The sequence below is a fragment of the Xyrauchen texanus genome, chromosome 33 (genome assembly GCF_025860055.1).
Source record: "Xyrauchen texanus isolate HMW12.3.18 chromosome 33, RBS_HiC_50CHRs, whole genome shotgun sequence".
NCBI lineage: Eukaryota > Metazoa > Chordata > Actinopteri > Cypriniformes > Catostomidae > Xyrauchen > Xyrauchen texanus.
The window spans coordinates 22,246,244-22,271,022 of NC_068308.1; the positions used below are offsets into that span (position 1 = coordinate 22,246,244).

General features: G+C 38.9%; 1 protein-coding gene across 1 annotated transcript; it reads right to left on the bottom strand.

Moving 5' to 3' along the window:
• Positions 1-4,739: 4,739 nt before the first annotated feature.
• LOC127626508 (mitogen-activated protein kinase kinase kinase 8-like) lies at positions 4,740-20,362 on the bottom strand. The gene is made up of 8 exons (XM_052102331.1): positions 20,314-20,362; positions 19,464-19,812; positions 16,834-17,004; positions 13,350-13,611; positions 8,587-8,693; positions 6,939-7,091; positions 6,091-6,337; positions 4,740-6,005 (listed from the first exon to the last, which is right to left on the bottom strand). The coding sequence occupies exons 1-8, from the start codon at positions 20,343-20,345 to the stop codon at positions 5,881-5,883; spliced, it is 1,446 nt and encodes a 481-aa protein (XP_051958291.1). The 5' UTR covers positions 20,346-20,362; the 3' UTR covers positions 4,740-5,880.
• Between the last annotated feature and the right edge of the window lie 4,417 nt (positions 20,363-24,779).

The following is a 24,779-nucleotide window of genomic DNA, read 5'->3' on the forward strand; positions in this document are numbered from 1 at the left end:
CTAATACTGACCTCAAGTATGGTTCAGGGGCTATGTTGCCCATTACAGTTTGGTACAGTCGGCGGAACCGCCGTCAGCCGTCCTTGCAGCAAATCTTAATTTGTGTGTGCAACGGAGGAATTCCTGGTGCTCTTTTGACTAATTTACACATTATATTAGCCCTTCGTTTGATCTCAGCTGGTAAAAATACCACCATATACATGTATAATATAACGAGCGCAGTTCGCCCCGCACCCTGCATTGTTTTGGATGTTCGGCAATTCCGTCAAAAAATAAACATCATAAAAGCTGTCCAATCAAGTTGTGACTTTTTCCTGATGCCTTTTGTTTTGTATCATTCGTTCCAGTTTTAAAAATGCCATAATGACTTAATGTATTTTATTTTTTGGTCCGGACTAAGAGGACCGATCTACAAGTGTGTGAACATACCCTCAATCTCACATTCACACAGGCTACAGACAATTTGGCGCCTCTGTCTACAGTAGGGTAAAACACTGCTGTATGACATTACAGTATGTTAAAGTATTTTTTACAGGAGGCTTCCAAATACAGTATATTACAGTATTTCTTATACTTTTACCCACAATACAGTGTGATATATGGTATCCATGCTGTAAAACAGACATATGGTACTTTACTGTAGACTACACAGTATTTTACTGTTGAAATTACAGAAAAGTCTTACAGTGTTCCCAGAGAGGAAATATGGCGGCGCAGTTTTATGGGACGGCGACCGACATGAGCATGCCACAGTGAGTGATCCTCGTGATGGCCAGGAGGAGAGCACTCATAACGAATATATGAACTATAGTCATATAGTATGAACTAACTCCTTATGAACCCAGTCGGTAAGGGAGTTTATTTATAATGAAGTGCATGTGACTTATGGAATTATAACAGCCTGAATGCAGGCAGTTGTGTAAATGATGGGGAGCCCGTACTTAAAGGGAAGGGCATAAGTATACATACAGATGTCCAATGGATAGCAAGTGCTGTAAACAGAGAGGACTTGTAAAGAAAGAGACATTACGTCTAGGTTGTAGAACCTTGCAAATGTATTTTGCAAGGACCATCCTGCTGCAAAACATATGCCTTGTAAGGACACACAATACGTCAATGCTTATTAGAAGGCCATGCCTCTAGTTGAGTGTGTTTTAACGGCAATTGGGCAACTCTGACCCTGCAACTCATAAGCCAGGGTATTTGCATCGACAATCCAGTGAGAAAGTCTTTGCTTGGAGACAGACATTCCTTTTGTGCATCCTCCCTAGCATATAAAGAGCCGATCAGACAGCCTGAACTGGTGGTATGTAGTGCCCGCACAGGGCATCTGAATTAAATGGAGGAGGGAAGAAGGCCTGAAGGTGAACCACCTGCGCATTGAAGGGTGTGGTTAGGACCTTGGGTACATAGCCTTTCCTGGGTTTGACAGTGGCTCTTGAAAGACCGGGACCAAACTCCAGACATGAATTGTCAACTGATAATGCATACAGGTCACCTACCCGTTTTACTGAGGCCAGAACCAGCAGTAGTGCAGTTGTACTTAATGGAGAGCATGCACAAATCAACAGAGTTCAAAGGCTCGAAGGGGGAGTACAGTCTGAGTATAAAGTCTCCATTCGCCCGGTATGATCCCTTGGCGTGACAGTTGGTCTGTGCCGTAATTCAGGTGGCCTGGGACATATATCACTCTCATGACACTCGCTCCATAGGAGGAGGTGACACGTCAGTCTCAACAGTGGCAGTGTATGAATTCCACCTTGGCGGTTTACATATGCCACAACTGTCTGACATGTTGTCTGAGAGCACCAGGACATAAAATGTATTTCTGACCGAAAAGCCTTTAAGGATAGAATTACAGCCGATAGCTCTAGGCAGTTGAACTGCCACACCCTCTTCGCACCTGTCCTGGTACCGAAAGTCGGGCGTCCATCGCACACCGCCCCCCAACCTGTGTTAGAAGCATCCATAGTCACCACTTTTCACCTGACAACTTGTCACAGTGCGACACCTCACTGCTAAAATGCAGGAGCTGTCCATGTTACTAAAGCAGCTATACAATTGTAGGATATAGTGATGCTCATGCGCCCTTGGTGCCAAGCATGTTGTGGTATGTGGTGCTTCAGCCAGCACTGAAGAGAGATCTCATGTGTAAGAGACCTAATGGGATGACGGCTGATGCCGCAGTCATAAATCCCAATGCTTTCTGAAACAGCTTCAGAGGAAGTGTTCTCCCCAGTTTGAACTGAGACAGACACTGTAGAATGGCCTGAACGCGCACACTTGTGAGGTCGAGGCGAACTCCCAAAAAGGAGATGTTTTTGGCTGGGAGAGAGCGTGCTCTTCACCCAATTTACATTGAGGCCCATGCTGTTTAGATGCTGTAAGACTCTGTGCTGGCATAACAGAGCCTCTGATTTTGCCAGTAACAGGCAGTCATTCAAGATGCGTATGCACTCAGTCTCAGAGCGGCGAGAACCGCATCAATGCACTTCGTGAATGTGCGAGGAGCCAGAGACAGTCCGAAGGGCAGCACTTTGATTTGATATGCTGTTCCGTCGAACGCGAATCTCAAAAACATCCTATGCTGTCATACAATTTGGATTTGAAAGTAAGCATCCTTCAGATCTATCGACGAAAACCAATCGTGTGGGCGTACATGCGATAAGATCCGTTTCTGTGTAAGCACTTTGAACAGGCGCTTTATTAGTGTGTAATTTAAATGTCTTGTGCGTGTTGAGAAGAGTGCGTGCGAGGACCTAGATAGTTCGTCATGCACTTCGGGGAAAAACAGGGCAGATCTGTGGGATGCAGCTGCTTGACATCATCTGGACTGCAAGAACCACTCATCAAGACGAGACTGCCCAGGTGTGGGAGACCACTCGAGGTTGAGTTCTTCGACCGCCCTTACAAGGATGCAAAGCATCTCCCTGTCAGTGGTGCGTACACGGAACTGGGGGGGAGGGGCGGTAGCATCATCCACTGACCATTCGCCTGATGCGGCGAGAGACATGACATTGTCATCATCCCAAGCGTCAGATCCACCAAACTTGACGAGGCTGCATGCTCCTTTAGAGGGCGGAGCTCGTCTCGCACATAGCATACTGGGAAACATGCTCTTTGTGGAGATTGAGGGGCTCGTGGGGCGTGTGCCGGGATGATGCCCCTGGTCTGCTGTATGCCTACTTCCTTATTTGGTTTATATAAATAAGGTTGTTGTGTTGTACTTCTGCATTGCGATCACATGGAGAGCTAACAGGAAATATTGTCATTGGAAAGCAAACTACACACTCAGTGTAACCTCTTACAAAGAGATAAGTGGGAAAATGATTTAGATCGACTTAGATTATTTAAACTTTACAGATCACAGATTTTAGTTCCCTAAAAAGTGACAAGCAAAATGACAATAACAAAATTTTTATGTTAAACCTGCTTAGATTTATAACGTGGCTTTGATCGATTAGCAGAAAAGATATCAGATTTTCCCATTATACTATGTAGTGCAAAATTCATAGCACAGTAATAAGTCACACATTATTCATCGTTTTTATTCCATTTATATGTTTTATAACTTTCCCGAAGTAAAAACATATAGCTCCCTTGGACTTTGGTGATACTATGCTTAGATTTACAACATGACTTTTATCAATAAGTAGAAAAGATACAGTAAAGAGTATTTGCTGAGATGAGAGATGCTAAAACAAACACAAACTAAATAGGAACAAACAAGAACTGACAAAGAGGGAACAAAACTAGAGGGCATTTTTACACACAAGGGCTAATTAGGGAATGGAGAACAGGTGAGAACAATGGGGAACAGGTGGCAGTGATAAGGGCAGTGCATTATGGGAAATGTAGTTTCAATACACTTCAATATAAGAAACTGTGACATAGATTTTCAGATTTTCCCATTATACTATGTAGTGCTTTTCAAAGCACAGTGTTTAGTCACACATTACTCATCATTTTTATTCCATTCATGAATTTTATAACTTTCCCCAAGTAAAAACATAGAGCTCCCTTGGACTTTGGTGATACTATCATTTTTACAGGTGCTTTAAATGGTCTTTCCAGAATAACTGACACTTCTGAAGAACTTTTTGTTCATTTTACATTGTTTATCTGAAATCAAAACCTTAAAATGTAAATCATAACATTTGATAAAAGAACTATAAAAGCTCAATTGTCAGCATATACACATTTTTCCAAGGTCTCAACACAAAAAAAAGGTTACAAATTCCACTGATTATAACAATTTATTATTTATACATGCTATATATGCTGTATTTTAATCAGGGTATCATTAGAAGGAATAAGCAGACAGAAGTACTGTAGCTCTTTCATATTGATATGTAGGCATTAAAACTGCAGTACAGAAAAGCACTAGACTAGAAGCACTAGAACTTGAAACATACAAGGGCTTTCTTTGGTGCCAAGTCAAATATTAACGGAGTCACATTTATGAACACTCATTAATTTAAGTGCTTGATAAAGGTAGACATTTGAACCTCCATTGTATTGCAATAGAAAAAGTAAGACCATTGTCATAATCTGGACCATCTATTACATTTTAGAGTGCATGTTTGCATTGCAACTACTCAACAAATCCACATTCCATGGGAATAACAACCGGAGATGTTTTTCAGTATCATTTAAAAAAAAATATATATATATATATATATATATATATATATATATATATATATATATACTGTATATGTGTGTGTGTGTGTATATATATATATATATATATATATATATATATGTATATGTATGTGTATGCACATACAGACAGTATGTACATACAGTCCATACATATATAATTTGAACACTTCCTGGAAAAGAATTCTGTAGTGCACTTTTTGGCACCTCTTATCTTCACAATGGTAGTATTTACCATGGATCTCAGATAAAGATATTTGAAGACCCAAGGCATTCATATCGGGTTTGAACAACTTAACTGAGATGCCAAACTCATAGACTGACATGGAATTTGAATAAGCTAACCTTAATAGTATGATACTTAAATTACTTAAGCTATAATTCATACCACATTTAAAAACAACACAAAAAGATTTGCTTACAAATTAGACAGCTAAGATTCAGATTGATACTTGCACATCTTATGATTAATATTTCATAAAAACAACCTACAAATGTAGGTTGGAAGGGATATCCTTATACATAGGTCTGTCCTTGTAATTCATTGAAGTAGACACATATTTAACATAGCACTGCTATGCTAAAGAAAGAAGAATCATAATACAGTAGTTTGCAACAATAATCTAGTATAGTATTCTAATAATCTTTTGCATGAATATTTTGGTACGCTTTAAATTTACAGATTTACTCTCCCTAAAGCCTGCCGTAACAAGTACTGTAAATGAAACAAAATATGGAATACATAATGCATTCACTTAACACTGCTACAGTGATTTACAATTTAAGTTAGGTCTGAAAAACAAAAAACAACATACATTTGTTTTAGTTTGTATTTACTATACAGTATGCTGTCATTATTTTTTCATGCTCTAAAAGCAAAGAAATTGAACCGTCAACAAGATCGTGCCTCACAAACAGTTGTTTATATATGTTGTGACATCAAGCAATTAAAAACTTATTTCTCCTTTTCAAGCTGATTTACATGTCTCTTACATTTCAAAAGACTCCCAACTTTAATTACACAGCTCATCGTCTCTCAGTGCCAACAAAGATACTGAAGATTTCTGAAGTCCGATCTATGTTGTGGTTGAGTTTGGTTCCACTAGTCAGATCGATCTATGCATTTTGGTTGCATTTATATGAATGGCAGCTTTACAAATACCCAAGTGGTTCTTAGAAAAATGTATGAAAAACCACCCAGGTTTATCAGTGGATGAACTAGCCATATTCACTAGTTGGTGGCCCCCTCACCATATTGTAGTAACCAGCCAGGGCACCCAGATCGATATAGAGGGATCCTTTCTTTTTACAATGCCCAGAGTCCTCAGTGTACAGGGAAGAATCTGAAAATAAAAAAGGAAAGGATTTCAAGTCATGCAAATAATTAATTTGACAGAATATGGATATATGTGTGTGCGTTGTCAGTACCTTGGTTGCTGTCTGAAAGCTGACACTGCTGTCGCAACAATGGGCATGTGCCTTCCACTAGCGCAGAATCCAAACTCCAACAGCGTGGCTGATCATCCCGAGATGGATGGAGGGCCTCCTCATTGAGTAATTCTGTGGCAGAGCTCCTCTGTGCAGGGACCCTGTCAAGTGCATGCTCCAGGAGCCTACGAATTGCAAGGCTACAGCTTTCTGGTATGTCTTCCAGAGGAGGGGCCTGTTTATGAATCTGTATATAGAAAGACAAGAATGTCAAAATCAATGATGGCACAGGTGCATTCACCAAAAAAAGAGTGGCCATATACAAAGAAGAGACATTGTGCATGAATTTACATGTATTTGTATGAAAAGTAGTATGAGTAGTATGTGAAAAGGGAACTAAAATCAAGCTGGACTGCAAAACAAATATTTAGTTGCATAATTTTTATAGAGAAGGCTTACATTCAAAAAGACAACCCTTAAAGGGAAACATGCAAACTACCACTATTTTAATAATCTAAAAAACACATACGGGAAGCTTAGACTGCTGATGTCTAGAAAAAAAAAAATGCAAACCTTGTGATACTTTCCTTTAGATCTGTTTAAAGGGTGCAACTAAAAAGACTATGAAGAAAATTATAAAGTAAGAAATGTATGAGACAAAACTTTTCAATGGAAAATCTATGACATTTGCCCAAATGTCTGAGTTTTGCTCTGTGGTTAACACATAGTGTCTGTTTCATATGATGAGGTTTCACCACAATCAGGGACTCTCCCTTTACTATAGCAGTTACAATACATGAAATAAGCAGTCTAATGAACCATAATAAAAATAGATAAAGCACACTCACTATATAGAGGTATGAGGGGTAGGCTGTTCGGGGATACCTCCTAACCCATGGAGGGCTGCCACTCAGCATATGTATTATTGTGGTTCCCAGACTGTAGATGTCGGTCTTTGTGTTGTGCCCTCGACACAGAACCAACTCTGGACTCATGTACATCTGTACAGAAGGACAAAAAAAGACAAGCTCAGATCCCACGTATGCAGAGGAAGACATGCTGAAATACACAAAATATGTGGACACCAAAACACTAAACCTATTTTTGTGAACATTTAATTTAAAAAACATTGGCATTAATAGGGAGTTGGTCCTCCTTAACAGCTTCCACTCTTCTGGGAAGGATTTCCACTAGATTTTGTATCACCCTAATGCCATCCCAGATATGTATGACTTTCTTCTTTCTGCAGAACACAAACAAGATTTTTAGAAGAATATCTCAGCTCTGAATCTCCATACAATGCAAATAAAAGGTGACCAAATCTTTTAAGCTCCAGAAACACATAAAGTCAGAATAAAAGTAATCCATATGACTCCAGTGGTTTAATCCATGTCTTCTGGGTGACAACAGACCAAAATATAACTCCTTTTCACTGAACATTTTACCACTGCAGTCTCAAGGCATGATCATGATTTTAAGCCTGATTACACTTCCTAGTGCTTGACACATGCTCAGAGCGCTAGATGGTGCTAGAAAGTGTAATTGAGCTTGAAATCATGATCGCCAAGGAGACCTGATGTCAAGATTTATAGTGACAAAGGAGTTATATTTTGGTATGTTCTCACCCAAAACCAATTGGATCCCTTCAGAAGACATTGGAGTCATTTGGAATACTTACCGGTATATGCTGCATTTATGTGCTTTTTGGAGATTCATTGTACTTGTATTGTATGGACCTTCAGAGTGGGTGAGTAGATAAGGGTGAGTAAATACTGAGTGAAATTTCATTTTTGGGTGAACTATTCCTTTAAGGAGGCTAGCCAAACAGGTTAGTCAGAAGGGGGTCCACATATTTTTTGCCATGTAGTGAATGTCTAAAAGTATACATGGATTATGTTGTAAAGGATTCGCAGCGAACCTAACCATTCTTGTTTTTGTCCATTGTTATGCAATATTGTGCATCCCAAATTAAAACTTCATCGCACACTGAAATGAGTGCTGTTTTCTACTTTAAAGTATATCTTCAAAATTGTTTTAGTGAACATCTGGTAAGCAGGTACGACTCACTGCACTGGCCCACAGTAAACAAATTTATTATTCTACATTATGTTAAAGTGATGGTCAACCAAACATGATGTACTTTCCAAATGAGGCAAAAAGTAAACACTGGTGGCAACTAGTGTGCGTGTGTTTGTGTTCTATTGGGATTTTCCCAGAGTTTGTTGGACAGGATGTGAGCAATGAGAAGGAAAATGTGTTTGTCTGTGTGTGTCATTTTATAGCGTTTTAGATCTTCTTCCTGCATGTCAGAATTGTCATTTAAATATTTTCAGAATGTGCAGTGTGGCCCATGTAACCATAAGACAACATTTGTACATTGTTATGCTTTCTAAAGGACCTTGCCACCTGCACAATAAGGAACTAAATGCCAGTTCTACACTGTATCTAAATATAGACACAGTATAAAAATTCTAAGTTTGCAAAGTAATTTAATACCTCTGTGCCACGCAGGTCCCTGGGAACATATATGTCATCCTTCATCTGAACTGTAAGCCCAAAGTCCACCAGTACAGCTTTGGCGGACATCAGCACAATATTACTGGCTGAGAGACAAAATGAGAGTTTAGTTTATGTAGTCAGGTTTGGATGTGACCTAGACGTACTGTATTAAATCTTAAGACGTGTGAATTCATACTACAGAATGTAGTAATCTTTGATATATTGTAAACACTTTTCTAGTATTTCTGCAAAAGTGCAAAAAACATTATATTTTAAGGCAACAATAAAGCTCAAAGTCTTCAGTACTCTTCTTCGCATGTGCTGCATAGCAAGACAAGCACCAAAGTGTTGTTTTCTTGAATTAGGGTGAGGGCATAAATACTCATGGGATGGTTTGTATGGTTGAATGTTTGAAAAACAGATCATCATAAGTCTCAAACCACCTTTCTTGCACTTACCTCATATTTCAGTCAAAACTAAAATAAGAATTTTGCTCTCCAAACTAAATGCCAACAAGCCAGCACTCAAAACCTCAAAGCAGGCCAAAGCGACAGTCCACTAAGTTCACTGAATAGTGTCACACTTACTTTCTTTCTTTATTTCTTTCTTTCTTTTTTTCTGTTTAATTGAAATGTGACAGCATTAGTTAAACTGACAGTCTGCTAACCAAAGCCCTGGAAATAAACACATGTGAGTCATTACATCTGTCTTCTTCCTTCTCTTTCTCATGACTGGAAATTCCAGACGCCTGAGAGGTCATCAGCCATAGCACTACATTCTGATTGGCTCTTGAGTATGACTAAACGGCACCAGAATGTTTTTGGCCACAACCTCCCGACATTAGATTAAAGGCATTTTCACACCTGGCTCATTTGGAACATTTGTTTCAGAACCTGGCGCATTTCTTTTCCGTTTAGGCATATATGAACACGACAATCACACTCAGAACCATAACAAAACAGTCCGAGACACCAATTGCAAACAAACACTGGAGCGGTTCGCTTGTGGTGAGAATGCAAACCGACCCAATGGACCAACAAACCAAACAATATCCCTATAAAAACCATGAACATAACTCGGGGATCTTTGGAGAAGACACCTATAGATCAGCACATCACTGTAATTCATTATCAAAATGTGGATATAGCATTTTGGCAACAATATTAGATATAATTGCGTGTTTATAATAGGAGCTGATTTATAATTCATGATGTAATTTTTGTTTTCTTTTTAGTACTCATAATTCATGTGTACTCTTTTGGATAGCGGCAGAACATGGATAGGATGGTGTTAGCAACTTTTTGACAAAAATAATATAATAATTTTAATGCGGCTTTACTCTGCTGTTTGTGTGTGTGCATCTGTGAGTCAGAGAGAGGGAGATCTGTGCGAACAGGCACGTTTCAATGGAGAAATAATGCAAAAGCAACTAATGACGGATTAAGTTAACCATGACGGAAACTTTACAACTCATATCCATCCGAGTGATGGATAATTTGAATTTGGAGCACAACCTCTAACCAGGGTTGTAAAGTAATGAATTACAAATACTCATGTTATTGTAATTAATGCATTTTTCCCAAGAATTGTACTTTTAAGTAGTTTAAAAATTTTATAATTGTACTTTTACTTTAACTTTTGAACTTTTTTACTTTACTCAAATCAAATCACAAGTAAGAACTTGAGCGCCATCTGCAGATCTGGAGCCATCTGTTATGGATGCCTCAAGCACAGTTTACAGCTGAACATCTCGGCCGCACCTGAAAGGGCTTTTTGCAGTGAAAAAGACCAATTGCATGATCGTGTCACGTGAGTTTAACTTGCTCAAGCCAGATATCAGCATTAATCCTGTCTCTAATTTGAAGAAACATATCGAGGTAAATAAACATTTTCTGCTTACTAGATTCTGTGTGTCTATAATGTAGCCTATAATTTATCTATCTATCACTAAGATTATTGGTCTGCTGAGAGATTAATGCAATGTTACACTTGCAATAGGGCTGGGCAATAAAAGTATCTAGATGTTTATTGGAAAAAAATGTGTTGAAAAAACAGTGGGACAAAAAGCGTATTTGCATCAAAATGTCTGACTTCAAGTGTACACATAACCAAATTGAGCACTGTCTAGTAGGCATATAAAGACTATTAATCAAACAACAATAGCAAGGAAACGAGAAAACCACTCACTACTTTTTTAAAGCTACTTGAGCAGCTTTAAAAGTATTAATGTAATAGAATAAAACAGTAATACTTTTAATAATAAAATATTTTTTTAAATATTGTTTGTTTTTAATAATACTGACCCCTGATGTAGAGAGTGTGTTAATTGGTATAATTGGTATAATAAATTAGTAGAGATTTACATTTATGCATTTGACAGGTGCTTTTATCCAAAGCCACTTACAGTGCACTTATTACAGGGACAATCCCCCCAGAGCAACCTGGAGTTAAGTGCCTTGCTCAAGGACACAATGGTGGTGGCCGTGGGGATCGAACAAGTGACCTTCTGATTAACAGATATGTGCTTTAGCCCACTATGCCACCACCACTCTTTTAGCGATAGAGATGATAAAATAATTTATAATTATGACAAGCATTTATAAAGATAGAAAAGTATCAACATTTGCAGAGCAATACTTCATCAGAACATCCCACCAGTCACAAACTTCATAAAATTGTGCATTATGCATTAGAATGAGAACAAAACTATTTCTGGGTTTAAAAGATACAAAAACTAAATCAATGTTGAACATTGTATCTCAAAAGGAGGACAATGTGCCCCCCATGTGCTACTTAAAGAAATAATTCACCCAAAAATTTAAATTCTCTTATTTCTTTCGTCAGAACACAAATTAAGACTTTTAGAAGAATATTTCAGCTCTGTAGGTCCATTCAGTGTAAGTGAATGGGTGCCAAACTTGTGATGCTCCAAAAAGCACATAAAATCAGCGTAAAAGTAATACATACAACTCCAGTGGTTAAATCCATGACTTCAGAAATGATATGACAGGTGTGGGTGAGAAACAGATCAATATTTAAGTCCATTTTTGCTAGAAATTCTTCTCTCTGCCCAGTAGGTGTGATATGCATGAAGAATGTGAATCATCAAAAATGCAAGAAGAAAGTGAAAGTTAAAGTGGAGATGGACAGAGCAGGGAGGAGAATTAGTAAAGGAAAAAAGGAATTAAATATATCTGTTTCTCACCACATCTATTATATCGCCTCTGAAGACATGGATTAAACCAATAGAGGCTCATGGATTAGACTACTTTTATGCTGATTTATGTGATTTGTGGAGCTTCAATATTTTAGCACTGATTCACTTTCATTGTATGGACCAAAAGAGCTGAGATATTCTCTAAAAATCTTAATTTGTGTTCAGCAGAAGATAGAAAGTCATACACATCCAGGATGGCATGAGGGTGAGTAAATGATGAGAGATTTATAATTTTTGGGAGAATCATTCCTTTTTAAGCATGATGTAGCTCCTGTACCAAAAACCTTTTCCCATGCCTGCTCTACCTCCTCTATTGTGCAGGACATGACGTGCCAAGTGATCCTGCTTATTTCACATTTTTTTGCATTCCTTGCATTGTTTGAGCATGTTTTATGCACAACAATAATGCTCTGTCGGCATTAAGGGAAATGTAGTGTTTTTCATAGATAAGTGATGTATTTTAAAAGTTGGCATACAATGTTCATTATAAAGGGGCATAGGTTTTGCAACTCAGTACTCAATACTCACTACTCATGAGTACTTTTAAATGAGCTACTCTTTTACTCTTGCTTGAATAATAGTACTTCTACTTGAGTATGATTTTTCAGTACTCTTTCCACCCCTGCCTCTAACTGGCAACACTCGAAAATACTCTAAAATGTGTAATGGTTGACACATTTTTTACAGGCATATCATTTTAACCGGTATATCAATGGATGAGCTTAATCCTGGAACAGCGAACAAACATAGTGACCAATAAGGGGACAGCTTGCTCACATGTGACTTTTATTGACATAGTTTTGGTCCGTTTTTAAATGTTGCCTTGTGAAAGCGAACCAAACCAAGAAGAAAATGGTACATTGTAACAATTTAGTCCCTGTTTCAGAACAAAGCAATCGGTCTACAGGTCATGCTCCAAAGCTTTGATGGGCAAAAACTAAAACATTTCTTTAGGCTGTAGCCAATAACACTGCTGCTTCCTCCCAATGGCCTAGTTTTAAGCTCTTTCAAAGAAGTTAGCTTCCTCACCACACAAACATGTTATCTGGCTTACCTACAGGGCACTCGTGTCTGTTGCTTTTAAGTGCTTGTGGTTGCAACACAAAAAGTACCGAACTGCTTTTGACCCTCAGGTGATGAAAAACGTAAACATGTCTTGACCCTTTTAAATTCAAAGTAGCTGATGTAACATGAAAATAACCACTGTCTTTGGAAGGAAACAGTAGTGATGTTTCAGCTAAAACCCATTATGGGTAATTCAGTTATGCAGTTCCTATTCAACTCTATTACTTTCATGATTGTGATCTAATTTCAGGAAGTATTTCTATAAAAGGTATACCAGACATTCTTTTTTAATTATTATTTAAAATGCACCCCCATATTAAAAATAGCGAATACAGTATGTAGAATGTGTTTAGTTGTGAGTTTAACATTCTATCCAGTATATTAATATATTGAGTACATCATGGGCACGTTAAAATGTACTGCATATTATTATAGCAATGACCCTTATGATGTCATTCAATGCCACAAAAGCACTTACGTTTGATGTCGTGGTGTATGATCTTGTGAGAATGCAAGTATTCCAAGCCGTGTAGAACCTGCTGAGTGACCCAGATGATCTCAAACTCTCTCATTGGGCCGCAGCTCTCCAGCTTCTCCAGAACCGAGCCACCTTCCCCTGCTTCCATGAACAAGTGCACCGTCTGCTCCCAAAGCAGTGCCCCATAGAGCTCTGCTATATTCTCATGCCGGAACCGGGCTTGGATTTCCACATCTGCAGGCTTGAAATGCTCTACAGGAATCTGGAGAGAAAGTACACAACATTTTTCAAACAGAAGATTGAAAATCGCCTTAAATGTTCATTTTTGAAACAACCGAGTTTGTTTGTTATACTTTAAAGGGATTGTTAACCCAAAAATTTTAATTCTCACATTTACTCATCCTCATGCCATCCCAGATGTTTTGACTTTCTTTCTTCTGCTAAACACAAACAAAGATTTTTAGAAGAATATCTCAGCTCTGTCTGTCCTTTCCATGGTGGAATGGTGACCAGACCTTTGAAGCACCACAAATTACATAAATGTAATCCATAAGATTCAAGTGGTTTAATCCATATCTTCAGAAGGTGTGGGTGAGAAACAGATCAATATTTAAGTACTTTTTTAACATAAATCTCCACTTTCACTTTCAAAATATGAAGGAACATGAAAGTAAAAGTGGAGAGGTAAGAGGGTGAGTAAATGATGAGAGAATTAATTTTTTGGGGTTATCTATCCTTTAAGCATAAAAAGAGACTGTTTTCAGCAATCGCCCATCTACAGACACTGACAGAGCAAAACCTATGGAGAGGATATGAACAGAAAAGCATTGCCAACTGTGGCAGGGCGGAGGGCGGGGCCGGGTCGTGATCATAAACACCCGGTCCCTTATCAGGCAAATTAAGCCTCCGAGAGGGATAAAGGCCGATGACAGACGGTGGTGCGACGAGAGAGAGATAGTTTACGGAACATGTCAGTCATGTGTTTATGTTTGCACTTTTGTTTTGAGTTTAATTAAATTATTATTTATATTGACAAGCCTCAATAGTTCTCGCCTCCTCCTTGCCCATCTTAACCCCTTTGCACTGGTGCCGATGCCCATCGCGGAGTCCTCGACACTGCCGTCCACCCAGGGGAGCGTCACTACCATCCACCGGGGGAGGGAGTAGACCGACCACCCGGACGCGGTGAACGGTCGCTGTCCACGAGGCGAGTGGGGACTGGACTCCCCGACCGCCTGGAGCGATGGAGCCGCTGCCAGGGGCGGAGGAGAGCCCTGCCATCCCCCAGAAACGCGGAGGGGTCAGAGGAAGACCGCCGTCCGCGAGGGGAGGAGGGAAGTGTTCCCCGACCGGCTGGAGCGGTAGGGCCGCTGCCAGGGGCAGAGGAGTGTCCCCACGAGTCGCCGAGAATGCGGAAGGGCGTTCTGACCACCGGGGGTCGTGAGTCTGACTCTGGTCCGCTCGTGGAGAAGCGGCTGTCGTCCACCTGAGAGGGTGGAGGAGTGATCGAGGACCATGCGACGGTGTATCGGAGAACCGGCGAGTAGGTTTTTTTTTTTCTTCTTTCATCTCTCTCTCCTCTCTCTCTCACTGCCGCGCTGCGTTGGCCTTTTCCCTCTCGTTAAAATGTTTGTGTTTTTTTTTGGGGGGTACTACACTGTTACAGGAAGTACCCCCATCCATCCATCCATCCATCGTCAACCGCTTATCCTGTGTACAGGGTCACGGGGGGCTGGAGCCTATCCCAGCTAACATTGGGCGAAAGGCGGGGGACACCCTGGACAGGTCAGGAAGTACCCCCCCCCATTTTAATTATTTCTGTTTCCCTCCCCTTGTCCCCTCCCTCGTCCAGGTAGATGGGGATGACCTGCCGGCAGACTAGGCTTAAAGCACGCCCTCCCCCAGGGAAGGGGGGGGGGCGTATGGTGAGACAACGAGGGAGGAATGTGGCAGGGCGGAGGGCGGGGCCGGGTCGTGATCATACACACCCGCTCCCTTATCCCGAGAGGGATAAAGGCTGATGACAGATGGTGGTGCGACGAGAGAGAGATGTCATGTGTTTATGTTTGTGCTTTTGTTTTGAGTTTAATTAAATTATTATTTATATTGACAAGCTGGTTCTTGCCTCCTCCTTGCCCATCTTAACCCCTCTACACCAACAAGAAAAAAATGGTGATTATAAAAAGACAAATAACAGATGCTTAGAGCTGTGGTTCTCAACTGGTGGGTCACAGCCCAAATACAGGTTGCATGTCTGCTCATGAACAGCATGGAACAATCAATGCTAAATACAAATAATAAAATGCACCTAACCATATAATTGAGTATAATTAGGATTATACAATAAATACTAGAGAAAACACTTCCCATTTATTTTGTTATTGACATCAAAGGTTGTACGTCTAATCAAACTCAATGCTATTTTGGTGTTTGAGATAAGCTAGCCAGATTAGGCAGATGCCAACATTGACAAGTCCTCATCTTAATGTTAGGTCTATGTCATTCCTGATCATATAAATTTGACTAGCTATGTCTGACATTTTTGTACTTTTGCTACCTTCGCCACTTGATGTGCAAAGTAAAATCTGGGTTTTGAAGCAAAACCCATTGAAAACCACTGGCTTGAACTATTTATAAGCAACACTGCAAAATATCTGCAGTCTATCTATGACACATGAATACATTTCCTCAAATGTATTCACAATATTGCAAGAATGACAAGAATTTTAGAGGGTGAATGTATCAATAGATTCGATAAGACCCTGTTAAATTGACCACAAGTCTAAAATATCTTCTCTCACTAGACATACAGAATGTGCTCTGCCATATAGCTAAGGCTCCATCTCTGCGGGCTGCATGTTTCCACGGGGGCGTACCTGTCATGTTTCCTGTGTACGTTAGAGCCATTCTCACTTTCTGTTAATACACTGCAGGCTGCACACTGACCCTCTGAGCATTTTAGAGAAATTGGGCTCTTTTCCAAAATGTATTGTTCCGCTTTTCAAAACATTCTGCTGCTATAGTTTCTTCAAAATGTGTTTCTCTTTTTTAAGACTTTTATTTTCTTCTTTCATTGTTCACAAATTCTTATGGTTTCATGAAACCAGCACATGCTGATGCATATGATATTTGCAAGACCATGTGATGAAACACATGCAGTATCATGTGTCTTTCCCGTCTTTTTTCTAAAAGTCCTTATTTAGTACTGCTCATGATAGCACAGAAAAATGTAACAGACTGTGATCAATCCCCCTGTGTATCTATGTTATGGGGTTATTTTTTGTTGTTTTTATTTAATTCCCTGAGGTTTCCAAAGTATTATTTTGAACAGCCAGTACAATTTTGTTTTCCTACCTCATGAAAGAACACAGATTCCCTGAAGGGAAGTCATGTCTGTTAAGACCTCACAGGGTATTGAAAACAACAACCTTTGGCATTCACTTTCGATTCCTGGAACAAACATTCTCTGCATTCCCGGGCTTACCAGTTTGCATGCCATTCGCTTTCGAGTTTTGGTGTCCTGAGCCAGATGGACCTTCCCAAATGACCCTTTGGGAATGTGTCCAGGGCCTGGAGGCTTGTAGGTGAGTTTCCATGGAAACAGAAGAACGTCCATGTCAATACGATAATGCCCCTCCTTAATGACCATGTCTGTCTGCATGAAAAAAGCAAGGCATACATTAGAGGAGTAACTTATGACGTGACTTGTAAAACCAGTGTGTATTCTCCAGTACAAAAAGTACAGAATTATATTGAAATATATTTCATGTAACGCATACCTCGGGTCTTTAGTGACCCGAGACCTCATTCCACCCCCTGTACCTTAACCATTTTTTGGAGTTATGCCAGACCACTAGTATTCCATAACCTTTCTCTTCTGAATAGAGATTTAAATTTGCCCAAAAATAATTTGTAAAACCGCTGTATTAATCAAAAGCGTATAGGGTCATTTATGACTCTAGATACTGTATGTAACAGTGTAGTTTTTTCCATACATAATTCCGGCATTACATATCTATATAAATGTACTTACATTTACATTTATGCATTTGGCAGACGCTTTCATCTAAAGGGACTTACAGTGCACTTATTACAGGGACAATCCCCCTGGAGCAACCTAGAACTAAGTGCCTTACTCAAGGACACAATGGTGGTGGCCATGGGGTTAGAACCTGTGACCTTCTGATTAACAGCCCTGTGCTTTAGTCACTACGCCACCACCACTCCTATGTACTATTGCATGATATCTAGGGATGTGCAAAACTACCAATTTTCATAATCTACTAATCGATAAGCTGTTTGAACAAACAGTCTGTGTTTAGGATAATCATGTATATTAATCATTATCTGATCAGACGCATTTCAGAGGGATATACGGATGCTATGAGCAACACTTCAACATGGTAACTAATGGATATTCAACAAATAAAAAGGCTAAATAACTATAACATCATATTTCACAAAACCATAGTAAGAAATAAGACATTAAGAAAACCACTTATGTGCATCCTGAATGCAGAATGACGCGCATCAATGTAAATAGAGAGTGTGTTTCAGGGCGATCCTCGCTGCACATTCAAAAGCGCAGAACTGCTAGATAGTATTGTGGGTATCTCGTTTACGACATCGAGACGTTTAACGTTTGTAACAACTTTTCATATAAGCAGTGTCAGACAGAATTAGCAAAATACTTTAATATTAAAAGCACCTAAAAAACGGGAAATGTACTCACAGCAGAGGATTTAACGTCTGACAGGGATCGTCTTGTAATGTAGGCTATTGTTGATGCGGCACTTTGATGTAACGGTAAAATTTTCTGTGTGACAATGGTGAATTTTCCGTAGCCCTCTTAAAAAGAACCCAACTGAGACCTTTTTCAGTTCAGCCACAAACAAATAAATATATAAACTGTGAAACAAAGTCTTCTTCATATCCAAATGTTACAATCCACCGTGTACCTGTTTTGTCCATTTTGTGACAGGATTTCAGACCACTAATCATCATCATTAGTTTTTGAAACATAGTCAGCTTGAATATTAGGGATGCTCCAATCAGGATTTTAACATCCGATACGATCTCCAGTTTTCTTTTCATCTCATCAATCGATGCTGATCATTTAACTTTTTATCAGCAGCTGTTAAAACTGGTTATATGTAAGCTTTCTACTCAATGTCACTGTTAACTACATTTCCCTGTAGATAAAACCGCAGTCGTTGCCTAGTGTTTGCTGTCAAAAATAATGTTGGTTGATTAAATATTTCAGTACAACATATCATTTTAAAATATAAATTGTATTCCTTATTCTAGGGCTTAAAAACTAGAAGGCTTATACAAACTATTCTTTACTGTATATAAGATAGTCCTAAAGAATGAGGCTTAATATCAAACTGAAGTAGAACTGATAACCCATTGGCGTAATTCAATTTAAAGTGAACATTTTGGATAGTGTGTCACCATTTAATTTAATTATTTGTATTAATTATTTTATTATACTAAATTTAGCAATGCATTATATTATAGTAACTAAATATTTTATATAGATTTATTATATGTATGTTCCTTCCTTATCATTTTGTTGGATGTTGGAAATATTAGTTCCGCTTTCACGTGTTTCCGCGGGGAGTGTAATAAGGGCGACACGCTCTCTCGTAAGGTAAACATGAGATGTTTCTGGACTCTACAGGTGTTAGTTTTAATGCTGTTTGCCCAGCAATCATTTAATAAAGATGTTTGAATTATACCCCATCTTGTATTCCGCGTTATTATTATGATACATGTGCCATGCGGACACTGAAATGCTGCTACCGCAGATAATAATAAAAAACGCCAGTTTAGTGTAAATAAAGCGTTTTGCGCACGTAAGCAAACTGAACCCAACTCAGAGCACTTCTGTTACTCTGTAAGCATGAGAGGCAGTTGTGGAGCACAGAACCGCTATGAAAACACTGTAACAATGTTCTAACTTAATATAGACTGGACTGAGCAGCGCAAATAAACTTTGAATGCAGACTATTTATTTCATTCGCAGTCCTTTGCAATTTAATAATCGCACAAGGTCATATCGCGGTTTCGATTTTATTTCGATTAATTGTGCAGCCCTAAATAAGAGCTTACATTGTTCAGCAGGACACCCATTTCTTCATGCAATTCTGAGAGAGAGGAGGACGGTGTATTTGAGATCATATTCACAAAGTCCTGGAGGTCGGATGGTGTTCCGTAATGGACCTTTCCATGAATTTTCATACGTGAGAGCAAATCATGTGGTGCTACCATCTCAGGTGTCTGCTCGTTCTCATCCATGTCGTCTTGAGAGAAACTTTCTTCAAATGAGACCTCTGATTCCACCTCCGTGCCAACACAGTAAAAATGATCTGCCTCTTGAATGAAGTCATCGATGTTCATGTGAGCAAGAAGCAGTTCTATACCAGCATTTTCATTCTTGTGCTCCATCCTTGATTGGATTCTAGGAAAGGATGTTTGATCATTAGAAACATGATATGCACCTGCTTCACCATCCCTGCCATCTGTGTGCATAGTATGCATGTTGTTTTCAAAGACAGCACTCATGTTTACAAGTGTGTGGTCAGGTCTGTTTCCTGATCAGCTTTCTTGCTCTGTTTTGCCTGCAAGTGAGGGGTGTTTTTCAGGGGATGGGAAACCCCAAGATAAGCAAAAACATATTTGAACTGAAGACTGGAAACTTTTACATGCCTTTTTGAGGTCTTACAGCAAATGCACTTACAAATAAGTAAATAAATGCAAATATTATTAATATATATATATATATATATATATATATATATATATATATATATATATATATATATATATATATATATATATATTAATGAGACAACCAGTAGGCTATATTGTTTGCCTTTCTTGCTCATCGACGCCAATATTAATAATACTGTTATTAAACATGACCTATCTATTCTTTATAAGTTAACAACAGATGACTTACCTTTGTGTAAGTGTGTTCACAGCAGGGCACATACTCACTGCCACTGGTAGTTCATAGTTCCCACTGACGCTCAACAGACTGACGCTCACAGATAAGAGGAATTTGAGCTGCGCCCTTGCTCTGCGCCTACGTCACTTGCGGTTTCGTTTTCTCTTTTCTCTCTGAGGCGGTGAGACGTATTTTCTCATTGAGAGTTCACTGTATATTTTCTTTTTAATTCTGCCTCAGTCACCCATCATAATCTTCCATGGAAGATAAGAAGGATGTCATTCGCTTTCATCTTCATGATTATCTTACAATGCGTTTAGGAGATTGTAAAGCATTGTGCGCTTGTTACAGTCTTGCGGTAGCAAATGATAGTATGAACTGGTATAAACTGGTATGAAGACGTTTTAAAAGTGCTTTGTATTTGTTATATTTGGATGGTTAAATCAGCTGTCAAACTATCTTTGGATCAGAATAACCCTTCCACATGTGACATTTTTTTCCGAATCTGATTCAAACCACATATGGAGGTGTTTCAAATGCGGCTGATATCGGATTTTGTTTTCAGATGGGTTTCAGTCCAGATGCTCTAGCTGCTCAAATCGAATTTCAAATAGCCTAGTCTTATCGTCACTCTTAACTACACACAACGATAACGTTTGTGTCTCGTTTCGAAGGCAGCATGCTAGGTAGGACGCGTCCTTTGAAGGTTGCAGTATACTGAGCGTCCTCCTTTAACCAAATCTCGTTTAAATGAGACGGCCTTCGTAATACGGAAACGGAACGTAACATGGTTGCTATGACAGCACGCCACTCTTTAACAAGCGCTTTGAGTGAGAAGGGAACAAAGTTGGAAGGGAATGTATGAGGTACATTTTAGGAGAGTTATAATGATGTAGAGATAAAATTATATAGATTTTACAGGTGTAGTTATAGGCTAATACTTTATTTTAATTATATATTAATATAATAATAGATTATACTCGGCACCCATCTACTGAGGTAGACTATTACAATTTGATTTTTTTTTTTCATAATTACTTCAAAGTGATTTCATCAAAAAATCCTCCACGTGCAGCAATGACAGCTTTGCAGATTCATGGCATTCTAGCTGTCAGTTTTCTCAGGTGACATTTCACCCCACATTTCCTGTAGCCCTTGTCGGGTTCTTCTCACACACCTTACAGTCTAGTTGATCCCACAAAAGCTCAATGGGGTTAAGATCCATAACACTCTTTTCTGATTATCTGTTGTCCAATGTCTGTGTTTCTTTGCCCACTCTAACTTTTACATTTTCTGTTTCAAAAGAGATGTTTTCTTTGCAATTCTTCCCATAAGGCCTGCATCCCTGTCTTTGTGTTGAGTGGGTAGAATTAAAGGAGCTGAGGACATGTGAGGCGTATTTCTCAAACTAGAGACTCTGATGTACTTTTCTTCTTGTTTAGTTGTACATCTGGCCTTCCACATCTCTTTCTGTCCTTGTTAGAGCCAGTTGTCATTTGTCTTTGAAGTGTACACCTTTGTATGAAATCTTCAGTTTTTTGGCAATTTCAAGTATTGTATAGCCTTCATTCCTCAAAACAATTATTGACTGATGAGTTTCTAGATAAAGCTGTTTCTTTTTTGCCATTTTTGACATATTGACCTTGAGACATGCCAGTCTGTTGCATGCTGTGGCTACTCAAAAACAAACATAAAGACAATGTTAAGCTTCATTCAACAAACCAAATAGCTTTCAACTGTGTTTGATATAATGGAAAGTGATTTTCTAGAACCAAATTAGCAAGATTTCTCAAGGATAAGGTGCTTGAGTCTGCTGATAATGGGGCCTGTCTAGGTTTGATCAAAAATTACTTTTTTTAAATAGTGATCAGTAATGTCCTGACTATAATTTGTGATCAGTTGAATGCCACTTTAGTAAATTAAATTACAAATTTCCTTCTGAAACAGCAAAATTTGTAAATTTTTCCAAACTCTGTCCAAACTGTATATTTATGGTTATGCCAGGGATCACCTGTGTGCGCTTTTCCCATAAGAGAGACTGTAATGGTCAACTAACTCCATGCATAGTTCGCTGCAAGAGGATTGTTTAGTGTTAAACAAGTTGAAGATTCATGGTGACATCCATTCAAAAAGAATGGCCTCTTGTCTCCTCGCCAGTAGGGATGGGTGACACCACTTATTTTCTTTTCAATCCGATACCAATAATTTCAAGTCCAATATCGTCAATATCGATACCAATATACATTTTTTTTTTTATTTTTTTATTTCTTGGGATAAAATTTATCTTTTTAGTCATAATTATTTTTTTTGTTTTTGTTTGTTTGTTTACATTTGTGAGACTAAACAGAAAATTATTAGACTTCTGTTTTGTTTACCCTTTCAAAATTAACTATACCAAAGTAACCAAAAAACTATACAGTAACCAAAGTATTTAGTTAAACCATAGTTACCACAAAATTACCCAAGGTTACTACTACAATATTACTTTAGTAAAACCATGGGTAACTATTTTTTAATGACTTATTAACAACAATTACACACTAATTTTGTTCATTTTTAATTCATATTGTTTCAATTAGCATTGTTCTATTGATATTTACTTTTATGTCACATTGGAAAGTTCACTGCTACGAAAGCACACTAAATTGAATTGAAATCGAAATGCAATTCTCCACAGCCACCGTAGAGTGAATGTCTACGCATGCGCCCGTCTCAATTCAACAATGGCGGCCTCCTTTGGCATGTGTAGGTTGCACATAAGGGGTTTAGGAGGGCTTGTTAGATTCTGGCTTGGAGTGGAACCTCAAACGAAAAGAAGATTCGCTACAACTACATTAGTAGTCAAAGTCCAGACAGGGAACAACATAGCGAAAGCCGGTATAATTTTTATTTATTTTCTCTATGTTTAGCACGTAAACTAGTGATGTCAGTTTATTAAGAATGACAGCCTTAAAACCTGCTCAAACTTAAAATGTTACCAGACATATCTTTTGTGAAAGGTACATACCAGCCGAATGTTTTCTTAGCTGATGAAAATGACGATCCGCATGACCAAAATAAAACTAACTCATGCCTCCTTCCATTTGCTCCCCTTTTTGATCATTAAAGTAGAGTAAATCATTTCAAGCAATCTAGGAGGAGAAAAGAGAACAAGCTGAGAGATCAGTCTTGATTAGCTGCCCGGCTAAGATCAACCAAAATATTTTTTTAGATTACCTGTCTAAACATGGGACAATCAACAAGCATTTATTCTACAATAGCTACGTAAGTCAGTGTGAGAGGACTTTAGCAAGTCCATGATAACACTAACAACTCCTTTATTATATCAAATCAGCTCTCTAATGTTTGATCACAAAGAACTGTAACTTGAAATGAGTGCACATGTCACACTAGCCCTCCAAATTAACACAAACATGTACTTTGGCCGCAACAATTGTTTTTTTTCCAAACATGTACAGTTGTGTGCTGGATACACAATTTAGCAAATTTGCAGACATTATACTTAATCAGGTTTTCGTTCAGCAGATGATGCATCGGTATTACAATGCACTTTTTCCTCAACCCAAATATTCAGAAGAGCCCTGATTCTGACTACCGACCAGTACTGATGATTCTCCATTCTCTGTTGATCTGTTGAGGTAAGCTGGCTGCTAGATATTCAAAATTGGTAAATTATTATCTTGGTGCTGAAACCTCTCATCTGACTCAGTGAAACTCAGCCTTTGACAATAACCCCACTTCAATCCCCAGTTGGCCTTCATAAGCCCAAGGTTAATAAGACAGACCCTGTAGGGGCCACAGACCCCCTTTTAAAGACCCATCTATTAGAATTTTATGTCAAGCCTAAATGCAATTTCTTTGTCCCTCTGTTAAAATAAGGTCTGTTTTCCTTATGCACTGTGTGCATATAAATGACAACATAAGATGGAGAATGTGTGGCAAGAGAAAATGCATTTAGAGGAAAAATTAAAATTTAGCTGAAGGTACATTTATTACTCTGGGAGCAGCAACGTTCTAATTGCTGTGTCATATAAAGATGTGCATGAGCTGAGAAGTAAAGTGACAGATAATATCGCTTATCCCCGAGAAAGACTTTTAAGCTGGTGTACTGTGATTATCTCACTCCCATTTACACTTCCCCAAAACAAAGGTCACCCTGCCTGACGTTTCCTTTTAGAACATGTTGCACCAGCAGTGCACAGAAACCTGCTCCGCTCTTTTTGTTGTGCTGGTATGCTGGGGGCCCCCTCATGGGTAGAGCTGTGGGTTAGAAGGGAGATTCCCAGCTGTGTACATTGAATAATTGCCATTTGACATTTTGCATGGTTGCGTGTATGTTAAATTTAATCTAGGGTGGTGATAAAGAGTTCTGAACTGCTGTTTCTGTACGGGCAGCCGGACCCTCGTGTTCGGCAACTGGTGTTCAGCGTGCGGTGCTGGGCTCAAGTTCATAACATCACTAGCAGTATTCCGGGACC

What these genes read in the sequence shown, in the direction of transcription:
- LOC127626508 (XM_052102331.1), bottom strand. Translation starts at nt 20,345, where the DNA reads ATGTGCCCTGCTGTGAACACACTTACACAAAG. An exon ending in GTGAACACACTTACACAAAG is followed by an intron (nt 19,813 to 20,313) that starts GTAAGTCATCTG and finishes ATCCTTTCCTAG; the next exon opens with AATCCAATCAAGGATGGAGC. An exon ending in AGCGAATGGCATGCAAACTG is followed by an intron (nt 13,612 to 16,833) that starts GTAAGCCCGGGA and finishes CTTTCTCTCCAG; the next exon opens with ATTCCTGTAGAGCATTTCAA.